General features: G+C 41.7%; 1 protein-coding gene across 2 annotated transcripts in view; it reads right to left on the bottom strand.

The window, feature by feature from the left end:
- PLPP3 (phospholipid phosphatase 3) overlaps positions 1-17,626 on the bottom strand; it is a 99,349-nt gene extending 81,723 nt beyond the window's left edge. Inside the window, exon 1 of one of the 2 annotated variants that reach the window (XM_058175111.1) lies at positions 16,850-17,626. In XM_058175111.1, the coding sequence (XP_058031094.1) occupies positions 16,850-16,988 (139 nt within the window). In that variant the 5' untranslated portion in view covers positions 16,989-17,626. The remainder of the gene's footprint in view (positions 1-16,849) is intronic. The other variant, XM_058175113.1, reaches the window with a different exon arrangement.
- Between the last annotated feature and the right edge of the window lie 805 nt (positions 17,627-18,431).

Below are 18,431 nucleotides of genomic sequence, written 5' to 3'. Positions count from 1 at the left end.
CAAACCAGAACTTGTAAACTTCACAAGATTTTTATAATTAGGCATCAGTTTTCCAGCATCTGAAAAGTGCTGCCACTTTGACAGCAGCGTAAAGACCTCAATAAAATAAATGCAAAGGAATACGCCCATTTGGTAAAGCCTTAGGGATCCTCGTACGAAACTCGGCTTCCCACCTGCTTCTGATTCGTTTGTGCCCCAAACTATAAATAGCTTATTTGTATAAATATGCCACTGGCAATACAATCTAAGCCTTCAAAAATGCAATCAAAGCACCAGGCAGACTACTGATATAATCAAACAGAGAGACACACACAATGGAATTCCAGGAGCAGACAGTGTTGCTGATTAATGGGCTACAGCCAAATAATTACATCAAAATGGAAGAGGGGCTTGTTGATATCAACTAATCTTGACTAAAAGAGCTTGTCATGTGTTCCTTTTCTGAGCAACTGGTAACGTCTGAAAAAGGCAATTTTAGAATCCCAGAAAACCTCAGTTCCTCTATTCCTCTGATGAAAACAGAACTCAAGACACATCTCACTCTGAAGATAAAGTTTGATAACATCGGTTTATTTGTTTGCCTTATCTGAATAAACAATTCTTGGGTGGCATAGGAGAAGGCTTTGTGTCTGTGATTCATCATTCTCCTTCTGCCTTTAATAACCAACCCACTTAATCTTTGAATGAGACAGTTTTCTTCTGCTCTGTTCACCCTAAACAGGACAAAAATATAGCCCAGAAATCAATTTTCTTGTCACGATCTCATGATCTTGCCCTTGTTTCATCCCCCACACTTGGGCGGGCAGCTTAGTCATCTTTAACTGTCCTGGCTTTAAAGTAGCCTTCTTCTTCATCTGGCAAAATTTTCACTGTGGATATGATCAATGGTCACCTGCTGACTGATTCACCATGGAGTGGCCATCAGCCCAGCTTTTATTGGCCACATTGAACACTGCCATAGTATCTTTTCCTTCTGATCATTGGGAATTGCCTTCTGTGGCGATTCATCCTAGGTCGCAGGAAAGACCAATATCACCTTAGTGCCAGGAACTGTCATTTTCTTGAAACACTATTCTATTGATCACTGCTCTTATCTACCAGTCAACTCCAAGCCCTCTCCATATCTGTTACTTGCCAGCTGGGCTAATTCTGAAAAGCAACTTATTATTTTTTAGGAAGAATTTCCTAAAATTTCCTGTTCAAAAAATAGTTCAAACGACAGAATTAGGAGCACCGACTCCATCAGACAGAACTGGCCATCCCTCTTAGTACATGCTATGTCTTAGTTGAGTGTCCCACCATTCTATGCATCTAAATAAACCTGGTCTGTATCACCTATCCTTTGTTAGAGAGAGAGACTGGTGGTGATTGTCCTGTCAGTAAGTGAAGCTTAATGGGAAGGGAAACAAAGACAGAATCATTTTCTGGTTTTTCAACATGGCAAAATAGAAATTAGAAGTGGGGGAGAGGGATAAACACAATCTTACTTTTCTGTCACTTAAGGAATTGTAGACAGCCCTTAGGCCATATCAAGATACTGAGAATGCTTCTGCATTTATTTGTCCAGTATGCTAAGATGAAAACAGGGTTGTTGCTTAAAATGATAAATGCAGAAGCATTCTCACTTGGTATCTTGATATGGCCTAAGTCAGTGATGACAAACCTTTTCGGCATGGAGTGCCGAAAAGGGAATGCGCGCACGCACAAGTCTAGGCAGCAACCCAGAAGAGGAGCTGCCCAGGGCGCATGTGTGCACCCGAAAATGAACTTCCCGTTTCAGCCAGCTACTCTTTTGGGTTTCTGGCACGCATGCACATGCGACGACCAGCTGGCTGGCTCACATGCTCACGCAGGAAAACGGAAGACCAGCTCTTCTAGTTTCCAGCACTGCTGCATGCAAAAAGGCCAGCTTATTGTTGCACGTGCATGCACGCCAGAAACCCAGAAGAGGAATGGGTGACACCGCACGTGCCGGGCAACATGGCTCCATGTGCCATTTGGGCACGCGTGCCATAGGTTCGCCATCACGGGCCTAAGTTATGGTATAGGGTTTAAGTTATAGGGAGAGACAATTTAGCCTTTCTAGTAATGAGTAGAGGGGGTGAATAAAGAGGAAGGGTCCATGGTGGGCTATGAAGTCAGATGTTTGGTTCAAAGCAGTCTTCCTCTAGATGTGTGGGGGACTTCACCTTTCAAAATGCTTAGAAATGTTGCCAAAAATTCCCAGAAAGCAAGGCCAAGGAAGTTCCAGGATACAGAAAAAGCCACTTCAAATCTGAAAAAGGTCATATTTAATAGCCAAGTATTGATTCTAAAGAAATTTAGTATGATGTCTATTATGTACTGTAAGGCATTGGTAATATGAGGCCACAACGAATGGAACAAACAGGCTTTATTGTTCAGCGCAACAGGCGCTGAGCTGGCACAACGATAAAACAAGAACCCGAACGGAGAACTGGTGAGGAGAACTCTGACAGCTCTTGAAATAGCCGGCTGTCAGAAGGCGGCTCCAATAGCCGCGCTGCGGTTTTCCCGCTCTTTAGTCGGCTCGCGCCTTAACCAATCAGCAGCCGTCTGCTGTTGGCAAGGCTCGAGCCGGCGTCGTAAGTCCGAGGACTCTACACCCCTTCCCTCCCAGTTAGCGCATGCGTAGTCAGACAAATGCACGGGCTGACGTCGACTCCGCCCAGATCTCCCGAGTACAGGGGCGGCGCCCGGCAGAGAAGGAGGTGCCGAGGCTCTGTCGGGCCTGGCTTGGGACGCTGCTCTCGCCACCGACTCAGGACCTGTCATCAGCTTGGAACCCAGTGCCTCTGGTAAGTCCCCCGCCGAGAACGCTCCGGGTTTTGAGGGTTGGAGTCCCTCCGGAACAGCTTGTGGGACAGCCGGAGCCAGACTGAAGTCGGGCCCTGGACGTAGTGAGCCGGAGGCCTGTATATAGTCTCTGTTAGCTGCATGGTGCTGTCTTGGTTGTTGTTGGTTTGCAATGGGGGACGCTGATGGAAATTGGAGTTGTTGGCTTACAATGGGGGGCATTGGTGGACTTTGTAGTTGTTGGTGTACAATGGGGGGCGTTGATGGACCTTGTAGTTGTTGGTTTGCAATAGGCGGCGTTGATAGATCTTGAAGTTGTTGGTCTGCCTCCTGGGGCGTAGAGAGCCGCCTGCGGATTTGATTTATGTGCCGCCTCCATTCTCGTCCGTCTTCCAATCGGACCCTGTAAGAGCAGGGTCCGGTTAAACTTACTATGCGGCCGGCCACCCACTTTGGGGGTGACCCGTAATTCTGAGCAAAGATTAAGTCCCCTACTGCAAAGGACCTTGTTCCACCCTCCCCGCGAGGGCATCGCTCTGGGCAGTAAGATGGATGGAGCCGGTCCAGGTTAGTTCTGATCCGGCGCCCCATTAATAGTTCAGAGGGGCTCAGGTTCGTAACTGGGCAGGGAGAAGCGTGCTGCGCCAGGAGGTACTGGCAGATTTTAGCGTGCCAATCTGCAGGCCCCAAACGGCCCAGTGCTTCTTTAGCCGATCTTACGGCCCATTCTGCCCGGCCGTTAGCGGCCGGGTGGAAAGGCGCCGTAGGGGCATGGCGAATGCCATGCTTGGCAAGGAAGGTCTGAAAGGGTGCCGCCGTAAACTGGGGCCCGCTGTCCGACACTACGATGTCAGGCAACCCATGGGTTGCAAAAAGCCGTTCTAAGACCCTAATGGTCGCCTCCGCTGTTGTCGTGTCCCACTCCTCCGCTGACAGCCGGGTCAGGGAAATCCGAATCAGGCTTGCCTCTGCAGCTCTGCCCAAAGTCCTAGCAAAGTCCTCAGAGCAGGCAGGAGACCAGTAAGTGACTTCAGCAAGATAAGTTCGACTTTGCCTGACTCAGAGACTGCCAGAAAGCAGATCCTTTATATAGGCCATGGGGTGTGGCTCCATGACTCAGCACTCATTAAGGCCTGCCCCTCCCTTCCTTCTGTTGCCTCCGCCTATCCAATCTTCTGATGCGAGGGTCACTCCAATCAGCTGTTGTTGGAAGTAAACTTTCCTCAGGCTCACATGCTGTGGAGGAGGGGGAGGAGTCTAGCTGCTCCGTTTGCCTGGGCATGGAGCCAGGGCTGGGGCCGGGGGATGCTCCCTCCTCTGCAGCCTGCTTGGGCATGGAGCCAGGGCTGGGACCGGGAGGTGCCCCCTCCTCTGCAGCTTGTCTGGGCATGGAGCCAGAACTGGGGCCGGGAGGCATACATTCCTCCGTGTTCGGGAGCAGATAAGCAGACCCCGGCTGCAGTGAGAGCGGACAAGACACAACAGCTGTGGTGGACTGCATTCGTGCCAACTCCACCCAGCGGGAGTAGGCATCGACGATCACTAAAAAGGTTTGACCCTGGTATGGTCCCGCGAAATCCAAATGGATTCGGGACCAAGGCGACTGGGGACTTCCCAGTCCCTGACAGGGGCGGCTGCAGGCGCTGGTCTGGAGGTTTGGCAGCGCTGGCATCGTCCAACCCACAGCTCTATGTCGCGGTCCAATTTGGGCCACCACACATAGCTGCGGGCCAAGGCCTTCATGCGTACGATGCCAGGATGGGCATCGTGAAGGCTATTTAAAATTGGCACCCTAAGCGCCTCGGGTGCCACTGCCCTGTTTCCCCACAAGAGGCATCCGTTCAGCGCAGACAGCTCATGCTGTCTGCGCTGGAAAGGTAGGAACTCCGGAGGTACGGCTGCGGATGGCCACCCCCCTGAGTACCCAGTCAATAACTTGGGATAGGGTAGGGTCAGAGGTAGTGTCTCTGGCAATGTCAGAGGCCGATACTGGCCCCTGCCACTCATCAAGGAGTAGCACCGAGGAAACGGGAGCCGGGTCAACGGGAAGCGGGCAGCGGCTAAGGACGTCTGCGTGGCCAATTGCCCGGCCTGGACGGTATACAAGTCGGTAATTGTATGCCGCCAAGAACTCGGTCCACCTGGACATGCGGGGTGAAAGGATGGGAGGCGATTGGCGGTCACCGGCCAACAAGCCCAAAAGGGGCTTGTGGTCTGTGACCAAAACGAAGAAGCGCCCATAGACATACTCGTGGAATCTCCTGATTCCAGCCACAGCCACCAATGCCTCCTTGTCCAATTGGCTATAATTCCGTCTCTAATGAAGATCCTGGGCAGTGGGAGAAGATGACTTGCAAGGAAGAAAGAATTTTTCACTGGAAGTCTGTTTGAGGTTGCTTGGGTGAGAAATACAATTAACTGCATTAAAATTACCAGTTTACCTCAAAAGGCTTCTGGGATGGTGTTATTCTTGCCTGAAAACCATGGCAACGGGGTCTCTTTTGCTAGAAGACCTTAGCTTGGTGTTCTTGGCCAGTTGCCATGGAGACCAGGCTTGTACAATGCCTACACTGAGCATAAGAGTGGGAAAGACAGCTCAGTCAGGTTTCTGTGCAAATTATGTGCCACAGGAACTAACCTCTGCTAACAGCTTTAGCACTGAAAAAGAAAAAACTAGCAGGAAAATGCCTCTCCACCTCCCTTGTTCTTTTCCCCACACAGAAGAATGGAAACAGCTGACAAAGATTTCAAAGAGCTGGGACACGCATACTTCACGTTCTCTTCGTTTTCTCCCCTTTTTTTTTTGAATTCAACGCTTCAGCAAACCCATGAAAAGAAAGGGTGGGCCTGCCTCTATTGCAGAATGTCTAAACTCCGAGGAAGCCTACAATGGGGGGGGGGGGGAGAAGGACTCTGGAAAGGGAATTAATACCAATTTTGAAGATGTTATTTTGTTCCCAATCAAACCTATGCAGAATCTTCACTTTTTTAAAAAAAAAGAAGTTTACTTAAAACAATTGCACTCGAACCCCATTTTAAAATAAAAGACACTGGTGGATTTGTGGCTGGGATGCAATACTGCCACCATTTTTCATGAATAGCAATTGAGGGAAGCTGTAAGTAGCCTGTTAAAAAAAGTTAGTGCATTAACGTGTTACTCAAAGTAGCATTCATAGAATTAGCACCTGAAGCTATTGCTTCTAAGAAAATACTGAAACTACTCGGAGTATTTACTGAATTCTAGGCTTGGGGAAAAGGAACCAGAAATAATCTGGACCAAACAGGGGATCCATCATAATTAGTTTCTCTCCATTTTTTTCTGAAGTTTTTCTTCCCAACTGAAGATTCTGCTTTCAGACCTAACCTTACTACCCACCTGTTACAAATAAGAGCAGACACAAATAACTTAATGTTTTGGAATATTAATTCAATCCACAGTGCCTAACACAGCTTCAGGAGAACAGAAGAAACCTTGCTAATTTCTAAACTGCAGTAAATACCGTAACACTATAAGAATACACAAGACAGATTTTATCCAGCAGGTTGGGTCAATGGGACAAATTAAAATGTATTTTATATAAATCCAATATATATAATCAATACAATATAATCTTCAGTAGGGAATTAGCTGCCTTTCCTAAGGTTTGACTGAGGACCAGGTTATCTGCCTTAACTTCTTGATCCCATTTTTCCCCAGAGTATAACAGCCACTAATCTAAATCTGGAATAAAAGATATGTAGTACAGTACTTATGGTTGTGGATCACAGAGAAGATCAAAATGTTTTAAACTGGAGAAAAACCTGAACTTTCTGTACACTGGATAGGAATGTAAAAGAAGCACCTGTTGGCATTATTTCATGGCAGAAGATCCTCAGAGCCTGAAAAGACCTGTTTCATTCTCTAGAGGAAGTCCCTGCAGAAGACAGGAGATTGCCACTTGGTAATGAATTAATTCCTTGCTTGGCATATTATGCAGAATGTTTGATGGACACTTAAATGCAGCTTTCCACAAAGGGCTATCTTCATTTGTGTGAAGCTACAAGAGTCATCCAAAATAAATTTAGACCCTAGTAACCAACATCCTAATCCTAGAGAAAAAGTAAATCTGGATTTGGGATGCTGAAACCATCATCTACAAAAATCCCAAGAATAATCCTGTGTATTGAAACTTCTAAGCCATGACACTCATGATTGATTTTGCAGATGTTGTTACATTTTAATAGCTTGATGCCTATAGGTATTCATAATAGGAAGGGAAAAACATGACCTCACCTAGTCCACTGGTCACTGAATAAGGCCTCTTACTAAGCAAACTGAGTTTGAAAAACCAAAATCAAGAAAAAGGCTAGGAAGAATAGAGGCTTAAGTAAAAGTTGCCATAGCTATTTTGCTGTTTTACCTTTAAATTTAATAGTCAACAAATACTGTACTTTTTAAGAACATTAAGTGAGGTTTGGTGGTATTCAGCTAAGAAAGCAGTGTATATATCTATCTTGAATTGGTGATGTTGTACTTGACCACAGGTGTGCTAATTGCCACCCCAAATCCGTACAAGCTTGGCTGAACAATCCATTTTGCCTTCTACTTGCCTTTCTCAAAGTGATGACAACCCCTGGCAATTTCACAAGCTACTTTTATTGATTAGACATTACACTTGTAACTAGCCACCAATCTAGCAAAACCTCTACCTTCCCAATATCTTACGGCATTTTAATACATTTGTATGGATGCTCATTAGATATACATGATTCTGGACAACTGATAATGACAAACAAAATAAAAATGGGATAAAATTGCTCACATTTTTAAAAAATCAAAAGCATAAAATAGCTGCCAAGAACATTCATAACATCCTACATACGAATTAACCATGAAACAGGCTCACTACTACTGCCAGGGGCTCAGGGTAGATGGCAAACCCAAGTTTTTAATGCCTTGCAAAAGGCCAGTGGGTGGATGATATTCCAGTGGGCGAGAACCATGGCAGAGAAGGCTCTCTTCTTGGTGTTGCCAGATGGAACTCTCTAGTGCCAGGACCTGGAGCAAGCCATTCCTGCCTGCTGGGAACTACTTTCTGTCAAATTATTTTCACATGATTCCTTCATTATGGATGTTAAAGTTGTTGATAATGCTGATAATCATGTTGATTTGGAAAAGGGGTCAAGATTCAAAACTAGTAATTTTATACGCTGCTTGGACATATGGTCCAGGTTTAAACCTACTGTATATTTATATACGATCAGAGATGGTATTCAGCTGATTCAGACTAGTTCGCCTGAACCGGTAGCAGAAATCACCCACCTGGGCTCTATGCCATCCTATTTAGGCATGTTTTTGAGGCCGGGTGCATGCGCGGAAGATGTGCAGGCCAGCAAAGCATGTGCACGGACTGGTAGGGAAAGTAAGTGAATACTACTCCTGAGACAGGTATCAGCTGTCTCTTTAGTTTTTGCTTCCAGTCTTCAAAAGAGAAACTTTAATAATACCTAGCCTGTAGTATACTGTCGGAGCTAGTTATGGGATTAGGCTTTAAATCAGGCTTTTATATACCATATTTTATGATTTTGTATTTTCGATGGAACTTGGAAAATTGGACCATATACGGGGGTGAAATGCAGCAGGTTCTGACAGGTTCTGGAGAATCAGTAGCTGAAATTTTGAGCAGTTCGGAGAACTGGCAAATACCACCTCTGGCTGGTCCTGGAGTGGGGTGGGAATGGAGATTTTGCAGTATCCTTCCCCTGCCACACCCACCAAGCCACGCCCACAGAACCGGTAGTAAAAAAAATTGGATTTCACCACTGACCATACGCATTTGGGACTAACTGCAGATTTTACTTGCAATATATTCAATGAAAACATGTAGAAGGACCAGAAAAAAAATAAAAACAACTTTTAAGCAATACTAGTTGGGAATTATGTAATCTGCAATCTAACACCTCTGAGTAGCATCTCAAATCTAATAGTAGATTAGGAAGAATGATGTAAAGCATGCTGTTGATTTCCCAACAGCTTTGATCCTATTAAATACGAAATAATCTCTTATTGCAAATGTGTTTAAAAATATAGAAGTGACCCTCTGCTCCTGGATTGACAAAAATGCGCTTGTTTTCCATTAATTGAGATTTATAGTAGTGAACAAGCTAGACAACTGTTCTCTTGATTGAATGAGACTGAATTCCACAATCACATTCTTAGAACTGCCAACCTTCATTGTTTTTGGGTAATGCCAAAGTAATACTTCTAGACTGCTTATCTTTTTAAAATATCCTTTATGCTAGAAAATATCTCAGATAAAATAAGTGTCTTTTTTATTTTTAGCACTACCATGCTTGAATCCACTTCAAAAATGGTTCATGGGATTCACCTACTTGGATAAACTTTAGAGGTAACAAAGGCATTATCGGCTCATCAGCTCCTGCTTGGTCTTAAGTAACTGATTGATGCAATAGAAAAGATCCTCAGTAGTTGAATGTAAGTATCAGTTGCAACATAAACATAAAAACTTGTGATCTGCCAATCCATAGCATCCTCCGGAGAGAAGCAAGTTTCAATGCTTTTTTGCCAGCAGATGCTGAATGTTTTTAAACACTTCATGGATCAGAGTTGTAAAAAGTACAAAGGAGATCTCCAATTGATACTGGTTGGACCTGAGATCATCCCTTTCCATTTGTCATGCAAATTAGAGTTGGTGGAAGCTGAAGCTTAGCAGTTGCAGATAATGTAGCTGCTGATTGCCTGGAGGTGCACAGCATGGCAAATGGGGAGATGCACAAGCTATTCATTGCTGCTCCAAGGCTGTTTTTCGTATCTACAGTAATCTAATACAGGTACAGGATTTTATGAAGGATACTGTACTGAAAGTATAAACTTTAACCAAACCATTAGCTGGTGGATCACACAGTCATTAAAACTTGGGGTTTTAAATAGGATCTAAATATAATGACTGTGCAGTCTCAAAAATTGGTAAGTAAACAGATAAAATGGTTAACCCTGGCAGGAAACACGGCATTCAGAAATAAAGGCTGTATAATTTGTAAGCAACAAAAATGGAATAAATATCCTTTGAACCCAATAACTTTTTTTGTTTCAATTCATCTTTATTGATAAATATGCAATCTCCTTCCCCTTTTTAGGAGTGAGTCCCATTGAATTAGTGGCAACTGCTCTAAAGGAGAAGATATTTAACTCTAGTGTTAATTATTATTCTTTCACCTGTATGCTAAGCAGTTTAGAGAATATGGAAAAAAAATCATAATGATTTACATTGGGTGAAGGGAGAGTTCATACATACTAATTAAATGTATTTCTTTTTGGCATCCAATTAAGCCAATTATTTACCATTTTTCCTCCTGTTACTTGGTACATTACACAAACTACTATTCCAATACAGGATATCTTTTTATGTACTGATTTATTTCAGTTTCACAATTTTTAAAGAACAAAAAATGGAGTACTCAGGTGGTTTCATCATGCCTAGAAAACTAATTATTGCTGTACAGTAAAAAATAAAATAAACCAGTTTGCATTTCCAGTGTGTTGACATGACAAGCCAGAGACTTCACTAGAAGCTACCCAAGTACAGGATTCTAAGTATATTTGTATAAGAAGGGATTTCAAAAATGCATTTTAGTATTTTTAAATAGTATACAACATCTATCATCATAAAACAAGAATGTGTTCTAGAGAAAGTAATAAAAAGCATCACACCACTCTTCAAAGTATTTTATGATTCCTACCTCATTTGCCCTGACATTATTATTCTGACTGGAGACTGGAGAAATCAGGCTCAGAAACAACAATTTGCCCAAGGCCACTCCATCTGTAACTCAGTTGTAATGTCAATAAGCTTCTTCGCTGTCCACAGAATCTAATCTAATATATTTGTTTTCTTTATGAATGTTTTTGAGATCCAGTTGGTTTAGTGGTTAAGGCACCAGGCTAGAAAGCAGGAGACTGTGACTTCAAGTTCTGTCTTAGCCATGAAATAAATCACTTGGACGAGTTTGAATCAGTCACTCTCTGTTAGCCCAACTACCTCACAGGGTTGTTGTGTGGTGGAAGGTATGTTGGATATGTTCACTGCCTTGAGTTATTTGTAAAAATAATAAAAGTGGAATACCAATAAAATAAAACAAATTAGCAGAACTCTTTTAAAGTAATTGTCCATCAATTGTGTTGTAAATGTTGTACCTTGATGAACGTATCTTTCTTTTATGTACACTGAGAGCATATGCACCAAGACAAATTCCTTGTGTCCAATCACACTTGGCCAATAAAAAAAAAAAATCTATTCTAACCTTTCTTTTTCAACAGTTTCCTTGTTTTGAAAACCATGTTAAACGATCATTGGATTAAAATCCTACAGGAATAGGATTTTATGGTTGAAGATTCATCTGGTATACACCCAGCAGAGGAAAGAAAAAACTTTGCCCAATATCTCAGCAAAACACTAATTAATGTTGTTCTTAACCTTCTGGTAAAGTTTTAAACCCTTAGCACAGTAAGTCCTACTGAAATCCTAATGAGTATAACTGTTAATTACAGAAACATTTTTGGCCATAAAATAGCTATCTGAACCATTCATTGATTTCCATGAATTTAAAATTAGACAATTACCAACTTTCATTATCAACTTTCATTCCATCATTTATTTTACATCCTTAGAAAAAGTGATTTGAAAATTAGCAACTGGCAGTAATTGGACTGACAATCTGAATCTATATATTATGTATAAGAAAAGGGAAGCCAATAACAACAACAAAAACCTTGTTTCCTTAATTGTCATCATGGAGTGAAAACACTGGCCCATAGCCAAGTAAAAGATAGTACAAGGATATGTGGGAAAATACACAGCCCATTTTTAAGTGTCCTTAATTGAGTGCTCACAGGAAAAGGTTATTCACTTGCTCTTCCTACATTTACAAAGATCATTGGAGAAGTAAATTCAGCTGATGCTTGATAACTCAATAATCCTATAGATCTTTATCAAGATGCCAGTTCATGCTCGTCAGCTCATAAATCTTAAAATCATTCATATTTTCACTTTTTTTAAGGGTATATGAGTAGCACTTTGCCATAATACTCCAAAGGGATTATTTAATTGGATTAAGTAAGTCCCACTAAAATCAATGGGATTTATTTCTTACAGTAGTAGAAATGGCTAGCATTAAGCTGTGGCTTTTCATTCCAAGTGTCAACATGCTAAATGACACTAAATAGAAAGACCTGCTGGAACACAAAAGGCTTTTTGTTAATTATGTTATGTCACTGATCCCATGACCATGTATTTTGCCAGTCATTACCAGAACAATCTGGTCTAATGGTTGAGGTACCAGGCTAGAAACCAGGAGACTGTGATTTCTAGTCCCATGTTAGGCATGAAAGCTGACTAGGTGGTTCTGGGATCTCACTTAGTCCATCTCACTCTCACTTAGTCCATCTCACCTCATAGTGTTGCTATAATGGGGAGACTAGTTGGAGGAAGAAGCATTAGATATGTTTGCCATCTTGAGTTTTTTAAAAAAAAACAGAATAATCTTATCCATGTCTATTTACAAACCCCAATGTATTAATGAAGCATCTAAGTGTTTGGTGGCTGGTAATCACAAGGATCTTCAAGAATTAGAATATACTTCTTACCACTTTGATCAGTCAACCTCATGAACATTTATTCACAAGTAAAATAATTTGTTCAGTGAGAATTATTCCCATAAGTGAATTTAGGACCACATTTTCTACAATATAAATATTTTAAATGCTGATAAAAGCAAAACACCTATCAGGGAGTTTAATTTTCAGTTTAGAAAAGCTGATAGTATTTGAATGTTTCTACTTAAAAAAAATATATGGTAAATATATTTCTTCCAGATCCTTGAGGTCCATATTTGTAGGGGATAACAAAAAAACAAAAAAACCCAAAGAGGGGGCAGAATCTATTATCTTTGCCTAATATATTAGCGCCTAATAATAGGAACCAGATGAACAGAGGTCTTCAGAAATTAGCCAAACTGTCAGAATGATGAAAAATATGCTCAAAGCAGAGACCATCTATGTTATGAATGTGGTTATTAAAGTGACATGCTATTGTACTGTATTTTTATGTGAAAGCTAATTGATTGCTACAATATGGAGGAATAAGTAAAGCATTGTTAATATTATCATAACATCAGGATAAAAATTGTAACTGCTACATTTTTCAATAACTAAGCCATTTTTTAAGAAGTACCTTAGGGAATATGCAAATGACAATACAGTGTTTAGCTGGAGGCTTCATTACAGAACACTGTACAGATAATTACTGTTCTTAAACAAGTGTTGATTTATTGGCCAAAGAGCTCCCACTTCAAGTGTCTCTTCTAAGGCAGAGAAGCTGTCCTGTGCTTAAAATGACAGCCTAACTTCATTCAGAAGGAAACTATCAGGAATTCAATGGGAATTATTCCTAGGAAGGCCTGAAATAAATCATAAATGGCTAGGTCCATGTATGTTAATTAGACTACAATTTACAATCCATAACAGTTGAGTTCCCAGAACATGCCAAGGTAAAGTTAAATAAACCACATTATGGTTTAGTTTAAAGTATGAACTATTTCAGTGTGATGAAGGAAGTATTAGGGGAGAGAACTATGATTAAATGGTTAGAGTGAAACCTATTTCACAGGGCAGCTACATCTAGCTTAATTTTATGACAAATCAGTATAATGACTTAACTGCTCAAATGATATAAGTCACCCTGATGATATATTTTTCTATTTAACATTCGTCCAGGAGTATGTTAAAATAAAAGCAAGGAAATATAAGCGTATATTTACCTGCTTAGCAATCTCACAGTGGGCAAAGCATTAAAGGATTGTATCTAATGTTAACTTGGTGAAAAGTGTACAAAACAGTGAGTTGAGCAATCATTTGTAGAAGGATTTCTGCATATCACATTACTGAATCTGACATTTGCTCAAGAATAATAATAGGGTGCCCACAACCCTCACAATTCCAAGTAAGAAACCCAATTTATCTGGAGAGAATTCAGCCTCTAACTTCTCTGGTTGGAAGAGTGCAATAGCAGAATGACATAAGAAAATATTGTCTATAAAGAATCTGTGTCACAATAAATGTTACTCTAGATTTGTTTCGTAAAAAACATTTTATAGTTATATAAAGTGCCTTTCATAAATACAAAGGGTGGCATCATGAACCTGTGATTTTTTTCCAGGAATGTTACCCACTGACAGGAAATTGTGCAACCCAGTAGCCAAAATCAATTTGCATCCCCTGTATTAATAGCTGGGGAATACAGTGGAAGCTGCAATCCCAAAATATATGCTATTTTAGGTTTAAGAAACAGGATCAGACCTTTAATTGCACCTTATTCAACAGACCATAGCAGCGCCCTTAGTCTTCATTTACAGATAGGTTCTTTTTCCAGTTTGCATTAGCCTCCATAGATTATTATGCATGGCAGATGAGGGAGAAACAATGTAAAAACTCTAAGAGGAAAATAAGTCTGAGATTTGTTTAGCCTGTAAAGAGACTAAGGAATTCACATGTATAAACATACTATTAAATAATCTCTTTGCTTCAAAATGTCATTTTTGTATGCCAGAAGTCTAAGAGTGTCTGTATTTTCTGAAGTTAATGAGATAACATCATTTGAATAAAAAAAACACATTTATGTTCAGAATCTCTTATAATTACTTGAGTGATACAGGAGCAGATGGCCACTAATTTGCTTACCATAGAATTAACTTTGCATTTAGGAATATAAACACCAATCACGAAGACTGTTAAGATATATTACTTCTTGCTTAATGTTGATTATAATATGCTTAACAATATGATATATTGTCTTAATTGCATAGAATAAGATCACATTTCTGCAAGTTTTATTAAAGTGCAATACTTTGAGTGAGTCATATGAATGTTCTATTTCCAATGGACCATTTTCATTTGTTACCCAAGTTTGTTGGTCTGGCTTTTCAAATCCCAGAAATTCCAATCACAATCACTAGAAATTCTAGAATCATAGTCTTATCCCATTTAAAAGATGTTTAATTGTTCAACCATCTGATATATATACATCATTATAAATCTATCATACTGCAAACTGCACAGCTGCAATTAAATTACAGGTCAACAAAGCCAGATTCTTAATAAGCATAAATGACTAAATTTTCTGTGGTCTGCTACTAATAGTTATCATATGATATTTTCAACATAAGAATAAGTATGCAAATCATGTAGTTCATCAGAGCATGTATTTACTTCTTTCCCAGCCCTTTTCCCTTTCTTTTTAACCTTTTTCTTTGTTTTATAATTTATACTTTTTTGAAATTTAATAAAGTTTTGGGGAAAAGAGGCTAGTTGCTCTTTGATAAATGGATAAAGTCAGAAATAACCTTAATATGATCCCAATTCAGTACAAACTTATTTATTTTACTAGCTGTAAAATCCCTTCAAGCAGCATACCCTAAAATGAAGAAGTCATCCATACATCTAATATATTAGAAATGGAGAAGAAATGGTTGAAAGGAACAATCTTTTAGATCATGTTATCATAACAAATTTGGAGTACATACTTCTCTTTTCCACACTGGGTTATTTGAACAAACAGCTCAGTACAAATGTCATATAGCATTCATGGCCATCTGTTCTATTTCTCTGCAGTATCAGCAGAATTACCTGAAAAACTTTCTTTTTAGTCAAGAAGTTAGAGGCACCTTTCAATACTGGATAGTTTGCAGTGTTAATGAAGAGGATCAATGTTTACCAGGGACAGACAGAACTTCTAAACATCCTTTAACATCTGCTTATGTACTGAGCAAGTCTCATCCTCCTTTGCATTTATGTGCATATACCACTTGCCTGTCATTCATGAGAACTGAAGCATAATGAGCCCTTACTATGATCATCCAAAATGTTGTCTGGGAGGGTCCCTATGTCTAAAAGTGTAAGTTTTAGATGCCCAAAAGCAGGCTTTCTATCAGATTGTGGCATGTCACACAATTGCTTAAAACAGTGGAGTTTTTGCAAGGAGGAGGGAATTAATGTTAGCCCCTTCCCACATGTTGCAGAAGACAACTCTTATTTAAAAGGGATATTGCTGACTTCAAAGTTCTCAATTCCCTCAGAAGTCCACAAAACAAACTTTCAAGCTCACCAATTACTATGGCTTTGATGCACTGCCATTCTGTGTAGATTTATGATGAGGGGTGTGTGTACATATTTCCCTCCCCCTAAACCCTCCTAACCCCTTTAACAACCTTTTCCGAGTTTGTTACTACGGCTGCAAATAGGATCCTTCCTTGAGTTTAAAACACACATACACACTTCAGACCTGGAACACATGAAAAGCAACCCCTCCCGCCCCGGAAAATTTGAGTAGCTCAATCAGGAGCAACCAAATGAATTTAGCCCACAGAAACGGCGCCTCATTTGCTCAGTTGCCTTTAAAGTTGCGAGTCGGGAAGTGATGCTTTGTTTACACGAGGCTCAGCTCAGTAGTAGGACATCCATTTTTATTTCGAGTCAATCTCGGAGCTAGGTGCTTTCCTACAGTAAAATCAAGCCCATTAAGGGGGAGAGGGCCAAAGAGGGGACGTGCCTCAAATCGAAGGAGGGCTTTGGCTAATAATTTACACACAGTCACCTGAGGCAAGACAATGGAGAGTTTGAGATCTTCCACCCACCCACCCGCGGAGCCTCTCCTAGGGTCAGTGAGAACAGGGTGCAAACAAGCCCCCAAACAACGATATTCTTGCAGAAAATCAGTGCGAGAAAGTTCAGGCCATCAAAAGTTTGCAGGAAACGGGGTTGGAATGAAAGTTTGCAAAAAAAAAAAGGCAGAGCGATCGAAGAGTGAAAACGGGAGAATTGGTTAGTATTCACAAGGAGGTTGTGGAAAAGGAGGAGAAAAGTTTGTGCAAACGACCGAGGCTGGAAGTTTGGGATTGCCCCTTTTTTTGTTTTTGGAAAGATATCCGGGAGAAAAAAAGAGAATTAAATCAGGAGAAAGGATCTGTTCGGTTCAAATCTCACCCATGAAGAGGCAGAAGAGGTCGAGACAAACCAACAAAGCTTTCTTGCTGGAGCTTTTGGTCGGATTGTTATTCAAGGCAGTGCTGCCCCCGTTCTTGCTCTCCGGAACGATCGCCTTGTCGTACTTGTAATTCTGCATGTTTTGGTGGGCAGGGGGAGCCGAAATCGCCTTCCCAAGTAACGAATGTCTTCGGGCGAGCTGATAGAAAGGGGAGGCAGAGGGGAAAATGAAAAAAAAAAAGCAGAAAATCCAGGCGCTGGAAACGATGCTGCTAGCTGACTTTTCGCGTCCGGATCTTCGCTTGCTGGAGGAGGAGAGAGGAGGAGGAGGAGGCGGCGATGGTCGAGGGGGTCGCAAGCTTTGTTTGGGTTGACTTGCCGCTTAGAATTAAATTTCCAGACCGCAGAAAGGTCTCCCTTCCCCTCCTCTCGATCGTTATGAAGTCCTGATGAAGACTAATGAAAACTCCTTGGAAAGGATGAGTTTCCAAAAGTTGGGAAGGGGGGAAAAAAAGTTTTGCGCGCACACACACAGCGTGTTCTGTGATCCGGCTACTCCCGACCGGCGACCCAGAGCTCGGTTTACTAGCTCAGTCCTTCTCAGCCAGGAGGCTGGTTTGCTAATGAATGGAGTTGGGGGGCCGGGGCAGAGAGAAGGGCGAGCGTCCAGGAGGACCTCGCCCGCAAGCCGAGCTCAAGCTCCCAAAATATGCCGAAGCCGCGCTTGCCGCTGCTAGAGCCGCCACCGGTACTATGGGATCGAGCTTGGTTGTATCGCTACTTTTATTTCGTCAGGTCCTTTTTCCACTGTGCGCTTTCCAAGTACAACCCCCTTCCTTCAACTGGCAGATATGATAATTAACTTCGCGGTCGTTTCCCCTCCTCCACCACCCCGTCCCGTCCCCGCCCGAAGCGGAGCGAAAAGAGGCGAAAGCGATTCAGAAACTCGGCGTGCGAGCGCCCCCAGCGGTGACTCGTAAAGCAACAGGCAGGCCGGTTTTAAGGCGGACTGTTTACCCTCAACTCGCCTGAGGCCAGCGACTAATAAATTCAGGCTCCTCGGTGGATGTCCCGCCGCTTAAGAAAAGTCTCAGCGCAAAACAAAGCAAAACAAAAAAAACAGTGAGGGAGGATTTCACGCATTTATTAAAGCAGCCTTTCCCAGCCTGGTTCCTTCGAGAGGGATAGATAATGGACTTCAAATCCCATTATCCACAGCCAGAGGGAGACGGAGATCACTTTGCAGCCGGGAACACGTGGGTTGGGATTGTAAAGGGGCTGCTACCCATTCCATCGTATTTGGCGGGACACTGGCTTCAGAATCTCTTGTTTCACAAAAAGCTAAAGAAATTGGGTTCGAATCAGGTGTTTGCTTGGTCCCTTTTGACCAGAAGGCTGAAAAGTATCAACATTAAAGATAGATTATAATATTCTTTCTTCCTTGCAGTTCAGCAGCAAGGGTTTTGAGGAACCTCACAGAAATTGTTTAGTGGGGAATTCTGGAAATTGAAGTCCACTCATTTTAAAAGGGGTGGCTGAGGTTGAGAAATGCTGGTTTAAACAGGTGGCTTTTAAAATGTTA

This window comes from Ahaetulla prasina, chromosome 3 (genome assembly GCF_028640845.1).
Source record: "Ahaetulla prasina isolate Xishuangbanna chromosome 3, ASM2864084v1, whole genome shotgun sequence".
Lineage (NCBI taxonomy): Eukaryota > Metazoa > Chordata > Lepidosauria > Squamata > Colubridae > Ahaetulla > Ahaetulla prasina.
Note: the sequence above shows the minus strand (reverse complement) of the source record. Positions and strands in the feature narration are given on the sequence as shown.